We start from the raw sequence: 24,948 nt of genomic DNA, 5'->3' as shown, positions 1-24,948 counted from the left end.
AAGAAGCAGGAAGAAGATATGAGAACTCAAGTAAGGCCTGTGAAAGCTGTTGCACCTGAGTCAGGAAGTGACACAAGGTCCTAGAGTTCACAGGGAGATGAGTAGGCCTCAGGACCAAACTTCTGGGTGTCTTTTTGGGTAGGGGTCAAAAGCTTGCTTTGTCTTTAGTTCTAGGCATCATTCAAACTGATTTTCCCACACATCTTTAATTATGTAAGGCAGTGTAAGTAGATCCTTTTTTTTTTTTTTTTTTTCAGGCTTTGTGGGGTCTTAGTTCCTCAATGGGTGATCCAACACTTACCCCCTGCATGGAGTCTTAATTGCTGGACCGCCAGGAAAGTCCCAGATCCATTGTTTCAGTCTCTGCCCCACATAAGGTCTTACTACTGAAACCAAGGCTATTTCAGTATCAATAAAATAGATCTTCAATAAAAATAGAAAAAAAAACACCCCACACAGAACCGAGGGGAAAAATAGAAATCTAGAGACATGCTCCAGTGTCAAGACCTGGCCTTCATAGCCGACTCCTTGCTTGTCCTGGGGAAAGCTGAACAATTAAAAACAGCCGTTGAATGAGGAGGTACTTACCATGGAGTCCTCTTAGGCGGCCTTCACCCCTGCTTTTACCACCCACAGCTACAGCAGACCTGCTCTTCAGGTCTGTTTGGCAAGTAGCTGGAAAAACAAGTGCCTTGTAGAAAAGTGTCTCCACCACCCTATTTTAACTCATCCAGTAGGGACTGACCTAGAGCAACAGCTTCAGAAGCTCAGACTAAATACATAGTTCTAGGGCATTGACGCTATGCAGGTACTGAAAGGGGTACCAGGTTGGGGTCTGCCTTCCTGGAGGTCATTTTCACAACCCAGTGTAGACATGCTCTAGCAAAATCCGTGTTTGATTACTGATTATGAAGAGTGGTTAAGCCTTTTTTTCCTATCCCTGATCTATATGGGAAGTGAAAGGGACTCAGACCTTCAACTTGTCACTTTGTCAGTGTACCAAGCACCCTTCTTTCACTTCCACTTCTCACACAGAGGTGTCATTCTTTCCTCCAGTTCTGAACCTTTCAGTAGAGAATGAGCATGTGGGGACTGAGGGGATGTGAAACTTAATGCGTGGTTTGAGTTCCAGTCCTTATTAGATCTAGGACTTTGAAAGTTCATGTCTGCCTGAAGTAGCGGAGAAACATAAATCTAGTGTACAAGTTGCCGCCAGTGGAGTGAGAATATGGGCCCTTGCTGAAGAGGTGTATTTTCACAATCAGTAGGATAGAAACCCTTGTCTTCCTGAGTGTGCAGACATACTGTCTTAAAGCTGGTATAATGGAGTAGGCTACATGGTATTTGTTACTAATTCCAGTTGCTGTTTCAACCAAGGAAATAAAATCTAGTTCATCTGGAGAGAGGGAGAAAAGACCCAAGTGTTGGGGCTCTGCCTTTTAAAGAAATTAAATGAGGCTAATTCAGTTGTCTCAACAAGCCTTCCAATCTTCAGCTAGGGGCTGAAGCAGTAACCGAAACTATAGGCCCATGTCCCAGAGCCAGGTCCCAAAGTAGCCCAGCCTGGTCTGTGGCTATGCAAAACAGTAAACAGGGCAGGACTGGTCAAAGTCAACTAGGATTTTAAAATCCTCATGGCATGAACAGTAGCTTTGGTACTATCACAAACTATGCAAACCAACAAGGTCAGAATGCAGACTCAGATCTGCTGGTGAATTAACACTAGCTATTTATTAAGAAAAACTAGTCAGAATATATTGTAAACTTGAATGTTTTAGCCTTGCCTCAGAGTTCTGCCACCTAACTGGCCTAAGCCAAAAAAAAAAAAAAAAAAGAAAAGCCTTAGAAACATTCCTTGCTCTACTTTCTTCAAGCAGGGCCAACTGTGCTTTTTATCCCAGAAGGATGTTTTTTTCTTCCAGATTTCATTTGCTTTCAATACCCATCAGTTTACTCAAAAGGAGGCCCTAGGCCAAGTCGATTAAAAGTCAAACAGATGAGAGAGAAAACAACTCTGAACTCTTTGGCTAGGGAATCACTAACTTTTAGAGAAAACCTTGCTGGTCAGTCATACCAAGGTGATGTGCAGATCAGAGACTGATGGTTGTCTAAGGATCTTAAGCTCCTATATCAAACTTCTTACCACACACCAGAACATCAGGATGCTGAAAGAAGGAGAAGGAAGTCAAGACTTCCTTTTACTTAGTAAGCTGAATGCTGGCCTGGTAGTGGTATTTGTATTTCAATCAAATTCTAGTGGCGGGAAAACACTGAGCCTAGACTTAGTTCATTTCTATCAGTTCTGAGTTTTAAATGAGAACATCTTTATGAGAAGGCGGACTTGCATGCACATCAGATTAATATGACTTGATCAGATTCATTTGCTCTCCAACAGCCCAGCTCCATACGTAGTTCAGGATTTGGAGCCATTGCAGAAATCTGGATTTCAGAGTTCCACCAAATTATTTTGATGTAGCAATTTCTTCTAGCATTCCCCCTTTCTCTAAGAGGAAAATATACCTTATAATACAGATTCCCAGTGTCACAGACCATAAACTGTAAATGTGTTGTGTACATATGGTCAATGCTAACTAGACAAGGGTTAAAATCAGTGGAACTCCAGTCTGAATGAGTTCTGGAATATAAGATTACATCTGAAAATAAGTACTTAAAACTCAAGCTATTAAAAATTATTTGTAATTGGTAGTCAAAATTTTCAAATGCCATTGGAAAGCAGAAAGAGTGTTTTTGTATTTATTAACTTGAAACTAAAGGCAGTAAAGGAGCACGGTATTTTCTCTTGACTGGCTTTGCCAGTGTCAGACAATGATTCTGTCATCAAATTAGTTAGCTCTTGTTCTTCTGTAATGGTAACTAGGGCAACAACTTAATATTATCTCCTTGACTCTTGGGCTAGAGGTCTATGATGATGTAGTTTTGTCAAAGGCGTCCGACATGTTTTTGCACATCTGAAGACATGCTCTACGAATACTTTCTGAAAGGAGACTGAAGATTTGTTGTGTCTATGTCTTATTTTTTCCCTAACACTTTTGCATGCATGTTGTGGCTTCAACAATCACTTGAGAAGAATTTATCCTTCATTCTTGAGTCTAGAAATGTGTGGTAATTGGCTTTTAAAGATAACAAAATTGTGTTCCTTCACTTCAGTTTTCATTGCATGCATTATCAATTCCAGTGTCTTCCCTGGGAAAGAATATGGTTTTTTAAAATACTTATTTTTGTCTATGCCGAGTCTTGGTTGCTGTGCCCCAGCTTTCTCTAGTTGCTGTGCGTGGACTTCTCATTGTGATAGCTTCTCTTGTTGCAGAGGACAGGCTCCAGAGTGCACAGGCTCAGCAGTGTGGGGAATGCGCTTAAATGCCCCATGGCATGTAGGATGTTCTTGGACCAGGGATAGAACCTGTGTCCCCTTCATTTCAGGAGGATTCTTAACCACTGGACCACCAGCGAAGTCCTACAGTTTATTTGGAACAAATGCTTAACTATTGAGTAGAGCTGAATTGATCTCAGTGGAAATCCTGCTTCCCCTTTTGTAACTGACAAGAATCCAGTCCTAGGACTTGCCTGGTGGTGCAGTGGATGATCCAGAAGATTCCACATGCCACGGAGTAACTTAAGCCTGTGCACTACAAGTTCTGAGCCCATGTTCTAATAAAGCCCACACACCCCAACTACTGAGTCTGCATGCTACAGCTACTGAAGCCTGTGCACCTAGAGCCTGTGCTCTCAACAAGAGCAGCCCCCAGCAACGAGAAGCCAGTGTACTGCAAAGAGCAGTCCCCGCTCGCCCCAGCTAGAGAAAGCCCACATAGAGCAACAAAAGGCCCAGCGCAGCCAAAAAAAAGAATCTAGTTCTGTTTGGGCTCTAGAATTATAGGCAGCAAATGATGTTAAGAAAATGGATGACGTTTTAATTCACTGATCAATCACAGGACCAATACCTGAAAAGTCCGGAGAAGTTGGCTTTAGCTAAGGTCATACAAATTTATGATAACATTAGTCAGGATCTAAAGCTAACCCCCAAATCTGTGTTTCCAAACGTATCACAGTTTGGAACTGCTACCAGGTCACAGACTGCTAAATATATTTTGAGCAGTATGAAGACAGAATGATGTGACAATCTCTATAAAAATTGTAAATGCTCAGTAAATACTAAATTAATATCGTGAGACCACTCAAAAGACTCACACCAGATACCAGATTTTCAAGCCTATAGTATTGAAAAACCATTCAAGCGTGCAGGTTGTTCCCAAAGAGGATCAATCTATAAAATAATAAAAGGCAAGGAGAGTTTCTAGCAAGACAAGACAAAAATCAAGGATTATAAATCTATATAGTTTTATTAAGACAAAAAACTGACAGTGTTGATATGAAGTTTACATTTAAACAAAAGTTTTCACAAAAACCTAACACACGCCTAAAAATTACAATGGAGTTCTAGATGCAGATCAAGACGATGTCAACAACTGATGGATCTCACGACTCAAGACAGCGTTTTGGATTTTAGTTAATTCTTAGGATTAAAAAAATTGTTTTGTTTTAAAGTGAACCACTGCCCCAGTATGAAAATTTATCTTCTCCTGAGACCAGGGCTTTTGAAATCATTCAACTCTTGAACTTGTGCTGTCAGTGACTGAACCCTGCCACCAATGGTTTCAAAGTTCAAAAAACAGAGGCTCCAAGAGTTTTCCACCCTATGAGCACCGGCCCTTGTCTTTCCCTACTCACTTACCTCCTATACCACTCTCTGCCCTTCCCTAAATACTTCACCAGTGGCTTGGATGGAGAAGCTGATATTTGTAACTTCACAATAGGAAAAGAAAGGGTCTTCTTGTCAGTTTCATGAGTAGCACCTCTAAGACAGAATGATCTGCCTGTGTATACACTCCAATAAGACTTTTCCTCCTCAACCAGTTTCCATCTCCCAAATGGCAGCTTTGGTAGCTTCTTATTCCTTTGTTGGGAACAGCATTAAGCTCAGGCAGGGGAATACCTTGGCTTCTAAGTTTCAGGCATTCACAGCTTTTAAACAGTCTCTCACAGTCCTCATTTAGGTTGCCAATGACATTTTTTGAAAGAATACAATATTCTGGACACTGAACCCAATCATCATTAGTTGTTCTTTCCTTTGTTTCACCGTTTCCCCAAATTTTAACAAAAATGATCCTAACCCATCTCCCTTCTTTCCCACCCCACCCCACCCACCCCAAATAATACACCAGTAATAGCCAAAAACTACACACATGCTACGCTGTAAAAATGCAGAGTTAACACTATCGGGAAGAAGGCTGTGTGGGTTGTGGAGATGCTCTTTGAAGATCTACAGTATCTCTTGCTCTCCCACATCCCATTCTACGTTTTGTCCTTCATAGAAGGCCCTTTGCTTTTTTTTTCCAGCAAAGTTCAGAACGGGTTGCCTTGAAACACTGACCCTCCTTCCCCTCCACCGGGATGGGTGTGCAAACTGTACAGCATGGAGCGGCTTTGAAGCCCTGGGCTGCTGTAGGGCACAGAAAATATACTGGCTCTTCAAAGGACATCTTCTCAAGCCACCTTCATGGTGTCAAGACAAGGAGAACTCCTTCTTTCCCCACTTGAAACCCACAGTCAGATGTGACAGGGGCTGGTATTCAAGAAAGTTAATTCTTATCATCTTTTTTGTCATCATCCTCTGAGGGGTAAGAATGCCACGTCAGCCTTTCCTCATAGAAGGATATGACAACCTGTGGGCACTTGACATTGGCTTCCTTGGCAGGGACCAGATCAGCCTCATCAGAGTTCTTCCTGTAGAACAAAGCACAAGAGACTTTGAGACCAGGTGCTGGTGGTCTCCAAACATGGATCTCCCAAGAAATTGGGCTTTAAAAATATTAATTCCAGGGACTTCCCTGGTGGTCCAGTGGCTAAGACTGAGCTCCCAGTGCAAGGGGCCCAGGTTCGATCCCTTGTTAGGGAGCTAGATCCCATGTGCTACAACTAAGACCCAGAGCACCCAAATAAATAAAAATATAAAAATATTAACTCCAGAAGTCAGGCCAGGGAAGGATGATAACATGGGGTAAGCATCATTTACTAGCAGCTTTTGGTCAAATAATATCCTTGGATATCTTCTCCCATTGAAAACACCCTCTTTGTCAAAAGCTAACTCTAAACCCCTGGGAACCTCTGAAAACTCCCACACATAAAAAACATGACACTCTCAGATTCTCTGAAGGAGTAAGGGAGGCTGCCATATTCCCCCAAAGCCATATCCCAGCTACTAAAAGCCCATAGACCCTGGCCTGCTAACAGGATTTAATACCATGCTAGATAGTAAGATTTAATACCAATCTGGCTCTGGCCAGAGCCAACGCAGGTGGAGACTTTCTTGCTGACTCATAATCACACTGTTAACACTACCAAATACCATGCGCACACAGATAGGCCACAACTCCCAGGTGCTTTGAAATGGTGCTTCAAAACTAGGAGGTAGAAAATAAAGGGACTGTTATGTAATTCTCTATATTTTTCTGAATTTTAAAATGTTCTAAAAAATTGAGAACCACATACATATTACAAGGGACTTCAGCATAAGCTCTCTCTTCAGGTAATTGGGAGCATCCTAGATGAAAGCAACAGCACAGGGCAGGCAGCAGACAGATACATGTATGAGGGGATCTCTGATGAGGCACCACACCAGACTTCTGGAACCTCAGCAACATGTATACCTAAGCCACACAGCCCCACTGACCCAGGGAAGGGTAAGTCAGGAAAGTATGTTTTTAAACAACAGATAAGAGAACGGGAGGGCAAAGAAGTGTAACAGTATGGGAGCCTGAAGCAGCCTACCCCTTGCTGACAATTCAACAACAGCCTCTGAGGTAACAGTTCAGTCATTTCACTGCACAGAAAAACAGCTACTTAGGAAAATGAACAAGTATCTCCATTCTCCAGGAGAAATAACTTTAAAATTAACTTGGTTTTATAATCAACATCCAATCTTAACTTGCAGTTACATTCAGCTATAATCTTTATACATACTAGTGAGTCAACCAAAGGGATGTAATGTCAAGCAATGAGGAAGTGCTACCATTACTCAGACTGGTCGCATACAGCCACACAAAAGCATATCATAATTGGATTAAGTAACTCCTGGTATTAATTCTTTTCCCCCATATGCAGCACTTTAAAATGAACTTTTCTCCTATAGGCCAGCAATAAATAAGCTAAAAGAAGGCCAGGTTCAATAAACACCTAGGGAATGGATGGTAAAAAAAGAAGAGGTTTAGTCACCCACTCCAGTGTTCTTGCCTGGAGAACCCCAGGGACGGGGGAGCCTGGTGGGCTGCCGTCTATGGGGTCGCACAGAGTCAGACACAACTGAAGTGACTTAGCAGCAGCAGCAGCCAGCTATGACACTGGATTTCAGTGTTCAAGTTAGGCCTCTCTTGCCACCTTCTAAAGGAGAGAAATTAGTATAGACACAAGTTTCCAAGAAGGTTCTAGACTGATAAAAGGATAAAGTCCCTAGAATAATGCTTCCTTGGCAAAGGCTTAGAATTATTCCCTCCTAATTTATATTTTAAAGGCAGTGATTGAGCTCCGTTTTGGGGAGAGGAGAACAAGCATTTCCAACAAGCAAGAAAAAGGGAAGAAAGTCTTCCTTTTGGACAGAGTAGAGAATTTTGGGTTAATATAGTTCTTAAGCGTCTCAGGACAACTGCTTTCATTAAGATGTTTCATGGAGTACTACCACCACTGGTTATAGTGAAAAAAAGCAGGCTTCTCTGTGCTTAGTAAAGGGGCCTTGCTGACCCCTGCTGGCAGACTTCGCAATTGAAAATTTGCACCAACTGGAAAGGATCTAACCAGGACAAAGAAAGAGCTTCAGAAATTCTTTCCTAACCCTGAGAAGTTAACAGTTTCTGATCCTGGGGCTAGCCTGATCTCTATTAAGAAGGTGGTGGAAAGGGAGGATGGTTCAATCACATTTCATTTCCCCCCACTTTATTACAGAAGTGAAATGTGATTCCTTCCTGTATACACCTCTCCACTCTAGATTTTCTCCCACCTCCTTAAAAAAAAAAGGGGGGGGGGTTGCAAAAATCTGAGAATCCTAAGGGCCCTCCCTGTAACTCATGAGACCAGGTTGACAGTCAGGCCGAGGGTAACTATTGAAGGACTATGCCATCTTAAAGATTTCACACCTGGGGAACTAGAATTTCCAAGGTCTACCTCTTTTCCTTTGGCATGGAACAGATGAGGAGAAGAAAAACAATAACAACACACAGAGCCACTGGCAGACTCACCATTTCATTAGGAACATGAGTTCTCCACTGGAGTCCGTAGCTCCAATAATCCGCTCTGGTTCCAAACCCCGGGCAAAGCCTCGTGGCTTTTCTGACTGTAAAAACCAGATGGAACAATTTTAACTGTATGGGACTGTTCTCCAGACTACAGCTACTCCTGTTTTGATGATAATGTAATCAAATCCTTCTGCCAACATTTCACCAATTCTTTGGCTCTAAGTCACAAGCCTTTTAGAACCAGAGTGATTATTCCATCAAGTTTTGATGTGCTTGAGGTTTCCCCATGCGTAAAAAGGGACATTCATCTCAAGCAAAATAAATGTTCACAATTGTTTCTTCACCCTCAAAAGGTACCTTACTTTATGGTATTGAATGGATTAAAACCTGAAATGATTAAAACATTGACAGCATCTCCTTACACAAATTAATACCCTTGCACTTACTTGTTCTTAAACCTCAGATGTGAGTAGATTATGTGCCTTCATGAGAGAGCCCCCAGGTATTTTTAAAGCATTAGCCTATCTAAGACTGCAAAAGGACTGAGATCCAAGCAGCAGCAGAACAAAAGTGCTGAAACTATCTGGCTATCAGCTGCTTTGACAGCAGCATGAATTCTGGGCTAGTAGAAATTCTTATTTCAAGTCTTACCTCTTCTTTCTTCTTCTTTGGTTTGCTCTCCTCCCCCTTATCTTCCGAATCAGAATCAGCTTTGCGCTTGCCTCCCTCTGATTTATCTGTCTCGTGCGCTGTTTTCTGTGACTGCAGAAACTCAGCAATGAGATCAGGGCAATCCAGGTTCTCTTCTGGTTCCCATGTGTTATCCTCACTGAAACCAGAGGCACACGAGTCACAAAGTTAGTACACACTCCACCGAGAGGCACAGGAGGACGAGAGCTGCTGTCCTTGGAAAAGAACTAGATTCTGTCCAAGACCAAGAACTCGACAAAGCTCAAATTTCTTGGGAAGTGGTAGGGGGCTTTTTAGTATTAACACAAATCGAAAGCTGCCTCATTCAAAAGAAAGTTTACGTTCTCTTTGCAAATTTGCGTCAGTCTTAAGCCATACACAAAACGGCTCATCAGAAATCGGTCATGCATGATAGCATTTTGTACATGTAGATCATTTTCCTAATTAGAGTATAAGCCACGGAGGCCAAGCCAGAGTCACAGCGTACCCATCGGAGCACCCTGTGCCCTGTGTCATGCACATTATCAGTCTCCTGAGAAACAGCTGGTGTTCGGATGAACACATCTTTCTAGGTGAATGAAACTTACTCTGAGAAGCCCTTCCACTTTAGGAGATACTCCACTTTGCCCTTTACCACTCGACGGTCTAGAACTTTTTCCACCACATATTCTTCTTCCTCTTCTTCTAGCACCTCCTCCACTTTCTTCTTGTTTTGTTTTTTCCCCATAGTGCCCGCCAGCTTTCTGGTATAAAGGATGACGCCGCTAAAATGATAAAGGAAATAAAAAGGACATTAGGGTACTCTTCTTAGGGAAATATGTAGATAAGAAAACCAGGGATATAAAAAGTGACTTTAATAGGGCCCAATGCTGTTATTAAATGTTATGCCTATTCATTTTCAACAGCCAAGAGTTTTCTGATTATGTTGAACTAGAAAGTTTTCTAAAACAGCTCCAACTAATCTCACAGCAAAACTTCTTTATGCCTGCACATCCACTTAAAACTTTTATACTCATTCTAAGTTTTAAAATAACTCCCAATACTTCTTTACTTATGATATCTAAAGTATTACATTAATTTGAAAGAAAAGCAATCTTCCCAAAAATAAGGTCTATACATCAAACCTAAAATATATATAACCCGCTGATCCATATTTTCTCCTATTCTCTGAATGTTTTTCAATTTCACCAAAGTATTCGACTTGGATTTTTACTATGGGAAATGGCTTATCCTATTTATTAGACATCTAGTTTAATTTTCCCTTCTGTATATGCATATATAATATATACAATTCTTCTGCATTGTTAAGCACCATCTCTTTTGAGTTCCCTTAAGATTTTTTATGTGGTTTTTCTTTTCTAAGAATGGCACCATTAATTGTCATTTAAGTTTTTATTCTTTCTAAGTCTGAGAAAGATTCATAAAAATGCCAGAATGACCATGAGATTCTCTAATGAATTTGGAACTATGGGAAAAAAGATATCACAGATAACAAAACCTGTATTCTTTTGTATATCATCAAGCTAGGTAACCTGTAGGGCTTCCCAGGTGGTGCTAGTGGTAAAGAACCCACCTGCCAATGCAAGAGACATAAGAGACATGGGTTCGATCCCTGGGTTGAGAAGATCCCCTGGAGGAGGGCATGGGAACCCACTCCGGTATTCTTGCCTGGAGAATCCCATGGATAGAGGAGCCTGGTGGGCTACAGTCCACAGGCTGCAAAGAGTCAGACACAACTGAAGCGACTTAGCACACACGCACAGTAACCTCTAAGGGTTTTTCCAGTCCCCTACAAATCTGTTCTCTTTGGTCCTTCGGACAACTCTTCTAACTGCTGGGTAGGCATAAAGCCTACAACTGTGTCAGTAGGTGGCGCCATTAGATACTAAGACAATAAAATTGATCTACAAAACTGGCTGAAATCTACAAACTGATAGATCAGCGACCAGCAGGAACTATAGAGTGAAAAGTATGGCTGATGATCCAAGACAAGAAAGTGGTTACTACAATGTTTCATGTTTGTATTTAAGGTAGTGCCAATTTGGGGGTTAAACTGCTTATTTCTAGCATCTTTGGGAAAGGAGTCTTACTGAGTTAAAGTATAAACACTTCTACTACATATTTTTAAACTGGCATGTGGACAGAATATATTTAGAAAGAGCTCATCTACAGACTATATGAAACAAACCTTTCATAAAAATCAGGCTCACCATTGTGAATCAGTTACAGTATCTACAGATGTTGAGTTTACATTCTGAGATATTCTCATTTCGGTACATATGAGCAATTCGGACTAGTGAAACAACAGACATTTGGTTGGCTGCTGGAAAATTTTAGACGTTGCAAGAGACTGGAGATTCAAGAGAGTAAGTAACGGTCCCTGTTTTCCAGAAACCTCATGTCTGCCAATTAAAAATAAAGACACCTCTTCCACTAAAGGCATTCTGAACTTCTTCACACACAAAAAGTTTTCTGAGGTGCTTTTAGTGTGGTCTGTGGCAACACCCAATGCCCCTGTCCACACAGCTCACACACACGTCTAAGCTGACTCTTCATTTACATTTGCTCATTCCTCTTCTTTTACATACCAAAGATTTTGCTTTCCTCCCCTCCCCAAGCCCTCTATGTTTTAGTGCCACATGAGTTTTCCTTTTCTTGTGTTACTGAACAGACAAATCAATGCACTGAATGTCAGCTTTGGCTAATTATTGGCTATTGTGCCTCTGATTCAAAGGCTGTTTCTTCTTCCCGGAGGGAAGTATTTTCAGGTTTTCAGAATTCTGACTGCCATGATAAGTGTTATTTTATCAGGAAAGAAAACAAACCTAATTTTTCTTTAGGATAAGTGCTGCAGTAGTAGCTGCTCCCAAGAACAAGTGCTACTCTTTGCAAGATTTATCATCAGTCTTTGGTTAATGTGCAGAGAAAAATAAATTGACAGTTACCTTTCAATAACAAAGGGTACCACAACTCCCTACATTAGTTGGACTCAGAAATTAGAAGCCACTCCCTTTCTAAACAGACAGAAAGAGAACAGTGGTTTACAGACAACTCCAAACCAGTAACTGTCCCCTAATCAACCTTCTTCTAAGCAATTAAAGAAAGTAAAGAAAAAGCAGTCTTATCACTCTGGCTTCAGAATTAAGAGCTACTTATCTGTGTTGTTTACATTAATAGCTGTATATGTCTTACAAAAAGTCCTGCTACTACAAAATAACGACAGTTTCTACCTCATCGCTAGCTACTGGGAAATCTGGAGTGAGACTTTTTGATTTTCCTCTTACTTAAACTCATTGTCCTAAGAGCAACTGAAAAGAGAAGTGAAGAATGTAGAAAATAGACCTCCACTTCTGTCTTGAGTTTTCTTAACTAGCTCATCCCAGCACCCATCTCCAGGTTAGATTCTTTATATTGGAGATTCTCACCCAGGCTTCCCAATGTGAGTTTTTTCCTTATTTATTGGTACATTTCTGGGGTCCTGAATAAGCCATTTGTCAAAGTCAGTAGAGAAGTGGATTAAATACACAACTCACTCTTCCCAAAAAACCAAGCACTTTCAGACAACCCAAAGTGAAAATGTTAGTCGCTCAGTCATGTCCAACTCTTTGCAACCCCATGGACTGTAGCCTTCCAGGGTTCTCCATCTGTGGGATTTTCCAGAATACTGGGATTTTCCAGAATACTGGAGTGAATTGCCATTTCCTTCTCTAGGGAATCTTCCTGACTCAAGGATCAAACTTGGGTCTTCCGCATTGTAGGCAGAGTCTTTTCTGTCTGAGCCACCAGGGAAGTCAGACAAGCCAAGAGCTCCCTGAAAGATTATGACAGACCAGTCACTTGCATATACTTTCCAAACTGATAATGTCAAGAGAAATCCCCTCTCCTTGAATACGGCAGTCTCCAAATACCAGCAGTAATACCTGGAAGGAGGGCTCTCAGTTGTAATTGCTTGACAAGGAAATTTCAAAGTAACTCAGATCAGAGTAGTAGCACAATGGAAAAATGCCATTAGTCAATTCTATTTGCCACTCTCTAAATATCCTGGCAAACAAATTATAGCATAAAAAGTGCCAAAATCAACGAACAAAGGGTCAAGATATATACCATACATCACAATGTGTACACAGAGGTGAACAGTTCTAAATTAACTTAGAAATCTTAGTCTGTGGACAAGTCTTCTTAAAGCTCATCACAATGTTTCAGACAAAAATACCTACAATCAGTTAAGCTGCTATAATTTTTACCTAAATATTAAACTGGATCTGCCACATTAAAAAAAAATGAATTTTAACTTTTGTCTGTGCTGGGTCTTCACTGCTGCACGCAGGCTTTCTCTAGTTGCAGAGAGTGGGGGCTACTCTCTAGTTTTGGTGCACAGGTTTCTCGTTGCAGTGGCTTCTCTTGTTGCAAGAGCATGGGCTCTAGGGCTCTAGGGCCCCAGGGCTCCAGTAGCTGAGGATGGCTGGTCTCTAGAGGGCAGACATCAGTAGTTGTGGTGCACAGGCTTAGCTGCCCCAGGGCATGTGGGGTCTTCCCAAAGCAGGGGTCGAACCCATGTGCCCTGCTTTGGCAGGCGGATTCTGAACCGCTGGACCACAAGGGAAGTCTGATCTGCCACATTTAAAATGCCTAGAAAAATAATACTTCACATTTATATTGCACTTTACAGTTAATGTGCTACCACAACTCATTTGATCTTTGAAATCATCCTATAAAATAAGCCATTCAGATGTCATTGACACCTCAGAGATAACACAACAGACTTATAGGAAATAAACCTCCCAAGGTCACACAATTAATAAAATTACAGCACTTCAGTATGCACATTTCCTAGCAGGGCTGGGCTAATGACCCTGCCACCCACACAGAACTAGGAGCTAGACCAAAGGACAACATACTTAAAGGGAGACTTCCCTCCAGTCTATACAAGGAAAGGATCTGACTTGATCCTCTCTACAATTTGTCATCAGTAAATAAGGAAGTGACGGACAATGATTTCTTTCAGTTAATACCCTGGAGTATGTATAGGTGTTTAAAAACTACTTGGTCTTTTCCAGTGAGTCTGCTGATGTGAAGAGCACACTCACTAGAAAAGACCCGCATGCTGGGAAAGACTGAAGGCAAAAGAAGGGGGCGGCTGAGGAAGAGATGGTTAGATAGCATCACTGACTCAATGGACATGAATTTGAGCAGACTCTGGGAGATGGCAGAGAACAGAGGGGCCTGGTGTGCTGCATCCATGGGGTCGCAACCTAGCGAACGAACAACAGCTGTTAAATCAACAGGTGTGACAAAGTTTTGGTTTTAAGGGCCCCAGGAGTCTTCTGAGTCTTTTAAATTGACAAGTGCTGTCTGCTGAGTTGTTTCAGTCATGTCCAGCTCTTTGCAACCCCATGGACAGCAGCCCGCCAGGCTCCTCTGTCCATGGGATTTTCCTGGCAAGAACACTGCTAGGAAAATGGGTTGCCATTTCCTCCTCCAGGGGTTCTTCCCGACCCAGGGATCAAACTCACGTCTCCTGCACTGCAGGTGGATTCTTTGCCACTGAGCCAATAGGGAAGCCCTGACAAGTACAGAATTTTGCATTTTTGTTGCTTAGCAAGTAGACTACAGAGAATTACTGAGAAAATGCCAGTTTTAAGAACCCAAACTTGTTCTATGGTGTCCCAAAGAATCTAGGAATAGTGTAAATCTGAAGCAAAGTCATGAACTCATAGCTCTTTAAGAGAAAAAAACACAATTGAGATTCTCCTAGACACCCCTCCACTCTTACAGTTAAGAGCTAGAAAATGGAAAGGAGTAACAACGCTGCTTGCTGGCAGAAGACCATGAAGTATCAGACACAGGATTAGGCATTCTGTTTTTGAATACAGGCATACCTCCAGACCTCTACAATGAGTCTCTCAACTTTTCTCTTTTCCCAGTGCATATAAAAGTTGTTCACACTATACTGTAGTCTACTAAGCAGGCAATAGCATTATGTCTAAATAACCAATACATGTACCTTAAACAAAAAATACTGCTAAAAATGCTAACCATCATTTGAACCTTTAGGAAGTCATAACCTTTTTGCTAGTGAAGAGTCTTGCCTTCATGTTGATGGATGCAGACTGATGAAGGTGGTGCATTATGAAAGATGGGGTGGTTATGACAGTTTCTTAAAACAATGAAGTTCTCCACATTGACTCTTCCTTTCATAAACTGCCTTCTTTGTAGTATTAATGCTGTTTGATAGCCTTTTACCCACAGAACTTCTTTCAAAATTGGAGTCAGTCCTGTCAAACCCTGCTGTTGCTTTATCAAATGAGTTTGTATAATATTCTGAATCCTTTGTTGTCATTTCAACAACCTTCACAGTATCTCCACCAGGAGTAGATTCTATCTCAAGAAATCACTTTTTTGGCTCAACCATAGGAAGCAACTCCTCATCAGTTGAAGTTTTATTTTGAGATTGCAGTAATTTACTCTTCAGACTCCCCTTCTGATTCTCTTGCTATTTCCACTACATGTGCATTTCCTTCACTAAAGTCTTGAACTCCTCAAGGTCATCCATAAGGGCCGGGAATTAACTTCTTCCAAATTCCCATAAGTGTTATATTTTGACCTCTTCCAATGAACCACAAATGTTCTTAATGGTATCTAGAATGGTGAATCCTTTCCAGGTTTTCAATTTTCTTTCCCCAGATCTATCAGAGGAGTCACTATCTATGGCTGTTATAGCCTTACAAAATGTATTTTTTAAATAACACTTGAAAGTCAAAATGATTCCTTGATCCACTGGCTGCAGAATGATGCTGTGTTTGCAGGCATGAAAACAACATTAATCTTTTACATCTCCATTAGAGCTCTTGGGTGACCAAGTGTATTATCAATGAGCAGTAATATTTTGAAAAGAATCTTTTTCCCTGAGCAGTAGGCCTCAACAGTGGGCTTAAAATACTGTAATTTTATTGTGTGCAGCAGATCTTTTCACACCAAGTATTAGTTTCTCCATGTGAAATAAATTAAGATTTAAAATGATAAAGTTATTGTAAAGGAGATGCACCAGGCAATAGAAAAAGCTTAAGAGTTTTCGTCTGAAACTGGAAAACGGGGATATAAGGAAAGTACCATACATTGCTAAGACCAAAAAAAAGCAGCTTTGGGGGCCATGTTGTAAACTGTGTTGTAAACAGATTAGATTTTTAAGGGCCCTAAGATTTTTGGAATGGTAAATGAGCACTGGCTTCAACTGAAAGTCACCAGCTATATTAGCCCCTATAGAGTCAGCCTATCCTTTGAAGCCAGGTATTGACTTCTCCTCTCTTGCTATGAACAAGTCCTAGACGGCATCTTCTTCCAACTGAAGGTTGTTTCATCTACACTGAAAATATGTTGTTTACTGTAGCCAACTTCATTAATTATTTTAGCTAGATCTTCTAGATAACTTGCTGTACCTTCTACATCAGCACTTGCACCACTTGCATCACCTTGCACTTTTACGTTATGAAGACATCTTCTTTCTTTAAATCTTACTAACCAACCTCTGCTGACTTTTCTGCAGCTACCTTACCTTGTGAGGCTTTCACAGAAATGAGGAGTTAGGGCCTTCTCTGGATTAGACTTTGCCTTAAGGAAATGCTCTAACTGGTTTAATCTTCTATCCAGACCATTAAAACTTTCTACATATGAGCAAAAGCCTGTTTTGTTTTTCTTATCATTCATGTGTTCACTGGAGTAGCACTTTTAATTTCCTTCAGAAACTTCCTTTGCATTCATAACTTGGCTAACCAGTGCCTATCTTTGGCCTTCGGCTTTTAACATGCCTTCTTCATTAAACTTAATAGTTTTTAGCCTCTAAAGTGAGTGACACAACTTTTCCTTTCACTTGAATACTCAGAGGGCATTGTAGTGTTATTAAATGGCCTAATTTCAAGGAATAGGGAGGCCTGGGGAAAGGAAGAGACTGCAACAGCTGGCAGATTAAGTTCTGGTGTCTTAAATGGGCATGGTTTGTGGCACCCAAAAACAATCACAATAGCAATATCAAAGATCACTGGTCACAGATCACTATAACAAATTTAACGTAATGAAAAGTTTGACGTATTGAGAGAATTGCCAAAATGTGACACAGAGACATAAAGTGAGCAGATGCTGTTGGAAAAATGGCACTGATAGACTTATTTGACACAGGGTTGCCATAAACTTTTAACTTGTAAACCTTCAATTTGTAAAAAATTCAATTATCTTCAAAACACAATAAAGTGAAGTACAATAAAGTGAAGTCCGAGTGAAAGGGTATGAGAAGGATCTGAGAAGACAATGTGAGCATAGCTCCTGCTTGCCATCACATACATGAATTATAAAGGGCTACCCCAGAACTTCCAAGCTGATTTCTTGCCAGCTTTCAGAAAGGTCAAACTCCACATGTGAAGACAAGGTAACATCTACAGACCTCTGAAACCAGACCAGCAGGATGTTTTCAGTAATCGCTAAGGTAAAACACACTGGTCTGGTGAATCTATATTAAGAAAGCATTCACAGGAAAGCAGACCTTGAACAGAGAACTTCCATCTAAATGAGAAACACTCACCTATGGAATCTACAAATACAGAAGTCTACATCCCGGGAGTCAAAAAATAGAGTATGTGTATTATTTTTAAAAATATTTTGTTTTTCTAATTGTAATTAGCTGATGTATTCAAATGGCAACCCACTCCAGTGTTCTTGCCTGGAGAATCCCAGGGACGGGGGAGCCTGGTGGGCTGCCGTCTATAGGGTTGCACAGAGTCGGACACACTGAAATGACTTAGCTTAGCTTATTCATATTCAATTACTTAAAGCAGGAAATCAGTTTCCTTCCTGAAAATCTGTCTTTGTCCTTCTACATGTAAACTGACCCAGATGTACCATATGTGAAAATAGATATTACAGTTCTATAATTTGCCTTTTAATATAATGTATCTCTGACATTATTCCATAAAGATCTCCATTCTTAAGCTGCACAATATTCCAAATTGTATGGACATACCATACTCTAACCATTCACCTAGTGATGAAAATTTTTTGTTTCCTATTTTTTATTATTGCAAACAGTGTTGCTTTGATCACGGCATCTCATCTTTAAAAGCTCCTTAGGCGATCTGATGCACATCCTCGGAAAAAAGCCACTGCTACAAGAGGATTGACAGAAACTACATTCCTCAGTCAAATTACATAATTATTGCAAACATAAATCAATTCTTATACTTAGCGAAAAGGTAGGTGAACATTTAACTTCCTCCATAAAGCCCATTATTCCAGCCCATTTAGAATAAGGCTGGAACAGTAAGTGATAACTGATTCTTGAAAACAAAACCTCCATATCATCTTCAACAGCATTCACTCTAGACCGTTTTTCTCCTAGCAATGAAACTGGAAGAGTACTGCTTGAAGACTCCTTATAATTCCTCTAGCTAGTATGAGCACCGGAAGCATATCTTTCCTGTCCTAGATCTCTCAAAACTATGCCTATAGGCATTATGTATGTTTACTGCAAACTCAGTTTCCTCATCTGTAAAACAGGTGTAATAACTCCATGGAATTCCTCTGGGGTGAGCTTTTTATGACCTTCTGGCATTCATTATCTATTTACATATCTGCACTTATGTTCTACTTCATTATTTACTGCTTTAAGCATAACTCTGAAATCCAGTGCAATGGGAACTTGGTGAGAAAATTCCATTTTTTCCCCCTGTGTATATGGCTGAAATTCATGGCTAGGTTTTTCAAAACATCATAGCAGCTCCAGAACACTCAAGAAGGACCCAGATCTGACTGATAAGAATGACCAGTAATTACAAAACAGAAACCAAGATCTCATTTCTGGAATACTGAGAAAGAAGAGCTGCCAGAAACTGGGAAATCACATTTCATACACCTGAAGTGTAGAAATTCCTTATGTTCTTTATCTTATCCAGGCAGAAGAATAAAGATCTTGTAGTAAATGGCAAAAGGAATCTATCTTCCTAGGAAGATAGATAGGTGACGAAAAGGAAGTAAATTCTGGATACAAACTATGGAAAATTTCAACAGAATTATTTGCAAAGGGAATTTTAAGATTTCTGAAGAAACTACATAAATACCAAAAGTCAGTTTTAATGATTTCTATGGTAAAGTTCTATAATAAACTTCAGAGATTATGATTTCAGGCTCTGATTTTACAGATACACTTTTTAAAAAGGTCAATTACTCAATTAAATGGTCTAAGAATTCATGTAGCTTTTACTGAGTTCAGAATAAAATTATGACATTGATTTCTCTCTATTCATACTCTGTATCTGGTCTCTTGTTTTTTATCTTAAATATCTTTTAACTTATACATTTCTCTAGTCCCACTACTACCATCCTACTCCAGGTAACCACCGTCTCCTGCCTGGGTAACTCCTAACCCAATTCATTCTCAACAGCAGCCACTGATGTAAAAATGAAGACCTCCATACCATTATCTGCAGGCATTTGAACTGAAGACCACTGCATCAAACCCTAACAATCACGATTACCTTGCCCTTTGCCCCATTCCCCACTCAACCACTTCCCTAAAATGCCCCCATAAGAAGCATCCTTGAAGCCCCAGACTAGTTAGATTAACTCTTCCTGTGAACATACTCCTACATCATCTACTGAGCGTCTATTATGTGTGAGACACTAGAAAAATGGGGAGAACACCGCAAACAAAATTCCTGGTCTCTTAGAGTTTATATTCTAACGAGGACAAATAAGTGAGCATGAGTGGGAGTGTATGTATGCATGTGTCTGCAGAGTAGGGCTCAGAGAAGAAGCAAGAAAACATTAATGGGACTTCCCTAGTGGTGCAGTGGTTAAGATCTCGCCTTCCAATGCAGAGGGTGTGGGTTATTGTCAGGGAGCTAAGATTCCACATGCTTCGCCACCAAAACATGAAACAGAAGCATTACTGTAATAAATTCAACAAAGATTTTAAGGAGACAACTCAGCAAAACTTAGGAAAATATACCAAATTTGGAGAACAGTGGGTTCAAAGTCCTAGGGTGAGAAGAGCCTGCTTTATCTGAGGAACAGAAGTGTGGCCAGGTAGAAAGAGCTAGACTGAGGGAGCAGCAGGCAAGAACCAGCTGATCATTACCGTGTATTTCACTCCCCACTTCACTCCTCCTTCATCTAGCTCCTTTTTCCATTCCATGTTTTCCTTACCTGTCTTTTGCCTCTAGCTTAGGTTCAAGGCCTAGTCAGTTAACAGCATAAAAGTTAATGGCTACAGCTCTACTAGCTTTTAATACCATCTATTAAAAAAACAAATCAAAACAATAAGCATTTACTAACAGCCTGGGTGGAAAAAGGTAACCAATTCATTCCAGCTAAAGCACTGAAAGCTTCTGCAAGTTCCACATCACAGGAACCCCTCTGACCCCGGCAAATGGAGCTGTTGGGCTAGGGTAGCAGGATCTGCAGACTCACAGAAGTAGAGGCTTTTGAAAATATAACTTTTAATATAACATAACTTTTGCTGAATACTGAACACTTAATGCATAGAAAGGCACTTAATTCAACTCTCACAACAAACACTATTAAGTCCATTTCAGGAAACTAAGGCTTTCTGAAGCATAGGAAAATTCCCAAAGTCTCCGAAGGGTAAGACACAGAACCAGGAATGTAAGATTAAAAACATACAAAAAAGTACAAAAGCAACTGAAGTTCAGTTTCATTTCAACAGCAGAAATAACAGGAGTATGTAATAATTAGCAAAATAAATATAAGCAAGAATAAGTAGCCACAAAAGTATTATAGGGGTTTAGAAAAATAAATAGCTAGGGTGACTAGAGGTTTTGAAAAGTCAGGATTTGAGGTAAGGCTCCAACAGCATTTGAAAAGCGGGACTGGAGTGGGGCAATTTAAGCCCAGGGAACTATCGTTAACAAATGCAATGAGGCACTTCTGAGGTAGGCAGGGTGTAAACCATCTTGGGTGGGAGTAGAATGAATAGGAAAGCAGCAGGTAACTGCTAAAAAATTTTCTGCAAAGTCTCCTCCACCTTCCTTAGAAAGGCCAAACTCCTCAGTATAACATCTAACACCCTTTAGATTCACCTATTCCATACTCCCACTTCCCTCACAAATCTTACATTCCTGTCAAAACGGAAAACTATAACCTGAACGTACGCTGCACACTTCCTCTACGCATGGATTTGCTCTTTACTTAGAAGTGTGTGTGCACACGCTCAGTGTGTCCAACTGTTTGCGACCCCGTGGACTGCGGCCTGCCAGGCTCTTCTGTTCATGGAATTTTCCAGACAAGAATACTGGAGTGGGTTGCTATTATCCTGTCCAAAACTAGTAGTCAAAACCCTATCCATCCTTCAAGAGCTAGTGCAAATGCTACTTCTTCTATCACGTCTACCCAACTCAGCCAAGTATTATTTCTCTTTTTCTTGTAATTACCAAAGCATTTTGTTTTTATTTTTACTCAGACACTCAATTAAAGGTAGGTCTGGACCTGGCATACGGTGCTGAACCCCATATGGGCAATAAGAATGGATGTCTCAGAATCAGATAACCAAGGAACAGAGGTTGAAAGCTCTCAGCTTTTCAGGGAAAGCTCAGCAAACAAATTGGATTATGATCAGTAGCATTACCAGACACTGAAAGGCAGGTGAAGGCATGTATAGAACATTCAATCTGTAGTCCTTCTGACTCATGTTTCTAAATGCTTTTAGTTCGTCCGTTAGCTGTAGCTGTTTGTGAGGCAAATGCTTTCCAGATGGAAAACTTTACTGAGCAAAAAACAAGAATTTGTGCCACATACCCAGTGAGCAGGGCTTTCATTTTTAAAGGAATCCCTGTCCTCGAATTTTGGGATCTAGGACTAGAATATCAGTGTGAAAATAAAATTAGAATTTTATCTGAGATGTGTCCAAAACTTTGGCTAACTCCTTTTCATTGTGCTGATGTAAATAAAACTATATCTATCTATCTATATCTATATATATAAAAGCCACAAGCATCTGTAAATATTAGCAGGACACAATGATACCAGAAGCAAATCTTTTAGTTTAAAATGAAATAAAAGTGATTAGAAAGCAAGACCACAATTATGACTAAGTTGGAATTAAAAGCAGAGACCAAAGCATTCATAGACAACACAACAAAATCAGAGTAATGACACTAACTTCTCAAATACCACAGTTGTTAAGCTTTCAATGTGTTAGCTACTATTAAAGAAAGGCACAATTTCACAGACAAATTAGGCCATCCTCTCTTGGTCAGCAAATCACAAAAGCTTAAAGGCAGTAACTCAAACACTCACACGATCAGAATTTTGTCCTTAATCAAATAACTTCTCCAGTTAACCTTGGAAAGGCTATTCAAGTTTTCAATAGACATTTCTATTGAGAAATACTTAGCTCCATACAAAGGACACAAAATTTTCAAAATACTTACGTAACAGAAAATATTCAAAGTACTATGTAGCTTGCTGTTGAAACCCAGATCCTGAGTGCTCTCCTAGTCCTGGCGTAGGGTATTTAAAACTGCCACTTACACAATCTGCACACCTTTTCTGTATTTAATACCCAGGTGACTATATTAAAAACGGAGGCTAAGACAAGAACGCCAAGGGCAACAGTTTCACTCTGCCAAATGTCATAGAACAAAACCAGGCAAATTGATTATATAAATGCATAGTGAGTCATTCTGCTAACTCAGGGAATTCTCAGGAAGATCTCAAAGCCCTATCCATTCATTCAACAATATGAATGAACTATGTGTTAGTCTTGGATGAACAAGAGGCATGGCTCATCCTACATGAACCCATAAACTAGCCATTAGCCTCTTATTTAAAAAACTACCCAGAAAAATTAACTATGATGCAAAAATTCATCAAACACAACGGAAAATCTATTATACCATCAGAGACAGTATACGAAAAGGGAAGATTTCATTGGTAAACCACTAGAAAATTACAAAAATGCATCACTTCTCTTTAAGTAGTATGAATTCAAAAAGAAATATTTTCCTAGTCTCTAAAATGGGCACCAGAAGATAGAATGGTTGCTTCCTTTCCTTAGATGATGATAAAAATATTAGTATCCTGTAGTCAAACTGCAGGATAGGGTATTCTTTCTCGGTCTCCCTTAATCAAGAAGCTAGATGCACAAAGCTACACGATACTTACATTTTTAATGGAAAAAAAGAAAAAAACTTAGGCTACAGCAGCCAATGAAGAAAACAGCACCACAGAGAAAATTGTAAAGGACTGGAGAGTCTGAACTGCCCTAAAGCTTTATCAAGGAGTGGCCAATTCCAACAATGTGCTCTTCAAACGTATCACTTTCCATATAAATATCTGTAAGCACTTTGGAACACAGACACTAATTTCCCAACTGTATTCCTGCACCCATTCCAAAATCTTGGACCTTTTAAAACTATTCAAAATGCCGACCGGAATCTTAACACAATTGAGAAGGGTATCTTAAACCCTCAGCTAGAGGTTCTGGTATAACTGATCTTGTAAATGCCACCTCAACAGAGTCGAACCAGTACATGTCTGAATGCAACAGCAATCCAAGAAAAACCTTTGCATCTGAAGTTTTGAAAAAGGGGTAAAGTAGTGCTCCCTTCGTGTTCAAATTTTCTAGCCAAGGACAAACTGGCTAAAAAACTTAAGAGCTGAAGGAAAAAATCTGACAATCTCATGAACTTTTCCACGTTCTCCCTCAACTTCCCACACCATCTCACAATCTCTCACTAACTTCATTCCTTAAATATGAACTCATCTACACATTTCTACAACTTCACTGCCTTTTGTGACCAGCAACAGTCCCAGATAAAAACTTATGTAATCAATTACGAATTAAAGCAAGATTTGCACTGGGACTTTTTAACTCCTTAAAGGAAACACGGAATGAAGGCAGGCAGCAGAAAACCTGGAAAAGATAATAAAATGCGTTCCATCTTTTCTTCACACATTCTTACAGCCGATCAACCAGGAAGCAAGCGGTGGCCAGTTTTTCCCTTTTCTTGAGCAAGCCTCACAGAAAAGCTCTCGGGACCTCCGCCCACTTACTCTAACAGTTTCTCCCCGCCACCCCCAGTCCCCGAGCAAAACCAGGCAAATACCACCCCTCCTTCTAGACCCTTCCCCAATTTACTCAACAGACCTCCCCAAAGCACTACACTTGGGGCTGCCCTGCCCCCCCAGCCGCTTACAATTTCCTCGAAGTTACCGCTCCGCAACTCCGCAAGCGGAGTTCCTATGGCAGCCCTGGCGGGACCCAATATTCTCAGGTTACATTTCTAACCTCGGGTCTTGCAGTCGTCAACCCTCCCTACGCTGGTTCAAGCGCCCAGGCTATCCCGTCCGTCCTCTTCCCAATTGACTATGTTTCCTCTCCAGCCCAATCCCCCAGCCGCCCACCCAACCCACGTAGCATTGTCTTGGTCTACTCAGGCCGAAGGGCGACCCGCAAACGCTCGGCCCACCCCAAATCGCTTCAATCTCTGGCTCCGGACTCGCCGCCCCGCCCTCTCCATCTTCTCGCGCTCTTCGCCCTACCCACTGCGCCCGGCAGAAGACTGCGCGGGGAGGGAGAGGGAGTCGGGCGCGCTCCCCGCTCCTAACCTCCGCCGCGAGCTCGCGGCCCCTGATCCAGGGCTCCCGCCGCCGCCGCCGCCGCCGCCGCGCGCCATCCCCCCGCTTGCCCGCCTCTAGCGGGCTCTTCACCTCAGAGCAGCGCCCACAAGCCCGAGAGGAATCGGTGCCGCGCTACTGGCGGGTCTTGTCCGGCCGGCCGGGGGAGTGGCGACCAGAAAAGCAACAAGCCGGGTGACCACTGTCGAGCCCCCTCACTGAAGCGGCGTACCGCAGGCCCCTGCCAACGGCCCTCCCCTCAGACGAACAAAAGAGCCTCGCACTCTGCGCTGCCCGCCGCCCGCACCGCGCAGGCGCGATGACCCGCCGC

The 24,948-nt window shown here is 41.2% G+C and overlaps 1 protein-coding gene across 4 annotated transcripts; it reads right to left on the bottom strand.

The window, feature by feature from the left end:
* Positions 1-4,335: 4,335 nt before the first annotated feature.
* Positions 4,336-24,929, bottom strand: CBX1 (chromobox 1). 4 transcript variants are annotated; one of them, XM_060395565.1, is made up of 6 exons: positions 24,711-24,929; positions 9,584-9,760; positions 8,958-9,135; positions 8,310-8,404; positions 6,348-6,482; positions 4,336-5,805 (listed from the first exon to the last, which is right to left on the bottom strand). In XM_060395565.1, the coding sequence occupies exons 2-6, from the start codon at positions 9,721-9,723 to the stop codon at positions 5,661-5,663; spliced, it is 693 nt and encodes a 230-aa protein (XP_060251548.1). In that variant the 5' UTR covers positions 9,724-9,760; positions 24,711-24,929; the 3' UTR covers positions 4,336-5,660. The 4 variants fall into 4 exon arrangements, with proteins under 4 accessions (XP_060251548.1, XP_060251549.1, XP_060251550.1 ...); XM_060395566.1 differs by lacking the exon at positions 24,711-24,929 and adding an exon at positions 24,197-24,489; XM_060395567.1 differs by lacking the exon at positions 24,711-24,929 and adding an exon at positions 24,289-24,489.
* Between the last annotated feature and the right edge of the window lie 19 nt (positions 24,930-24,948).

Source organism: Ovis aries, chromosome 11, assembly GCF_016772045.2.
Source record: "Ovis aries strain OAR_USU_Benz2616 breed Rambouillet chromosome 11, ARS-UI_Ramb_v3.0, whole genome shotgun sequence".
In the NCBI taxonomy this organism is placed as follows: Eukaryota; Metazoa; Chordata; class Mammalia; order Artiodactyla; family Bovidae; genus Ovis; species Ovis aries.
The sequence above is the reverse complement of the archived record's forward strand: the minus strand, read 5'-3'. Positions and strand labels throughout refer to the sequence as shown.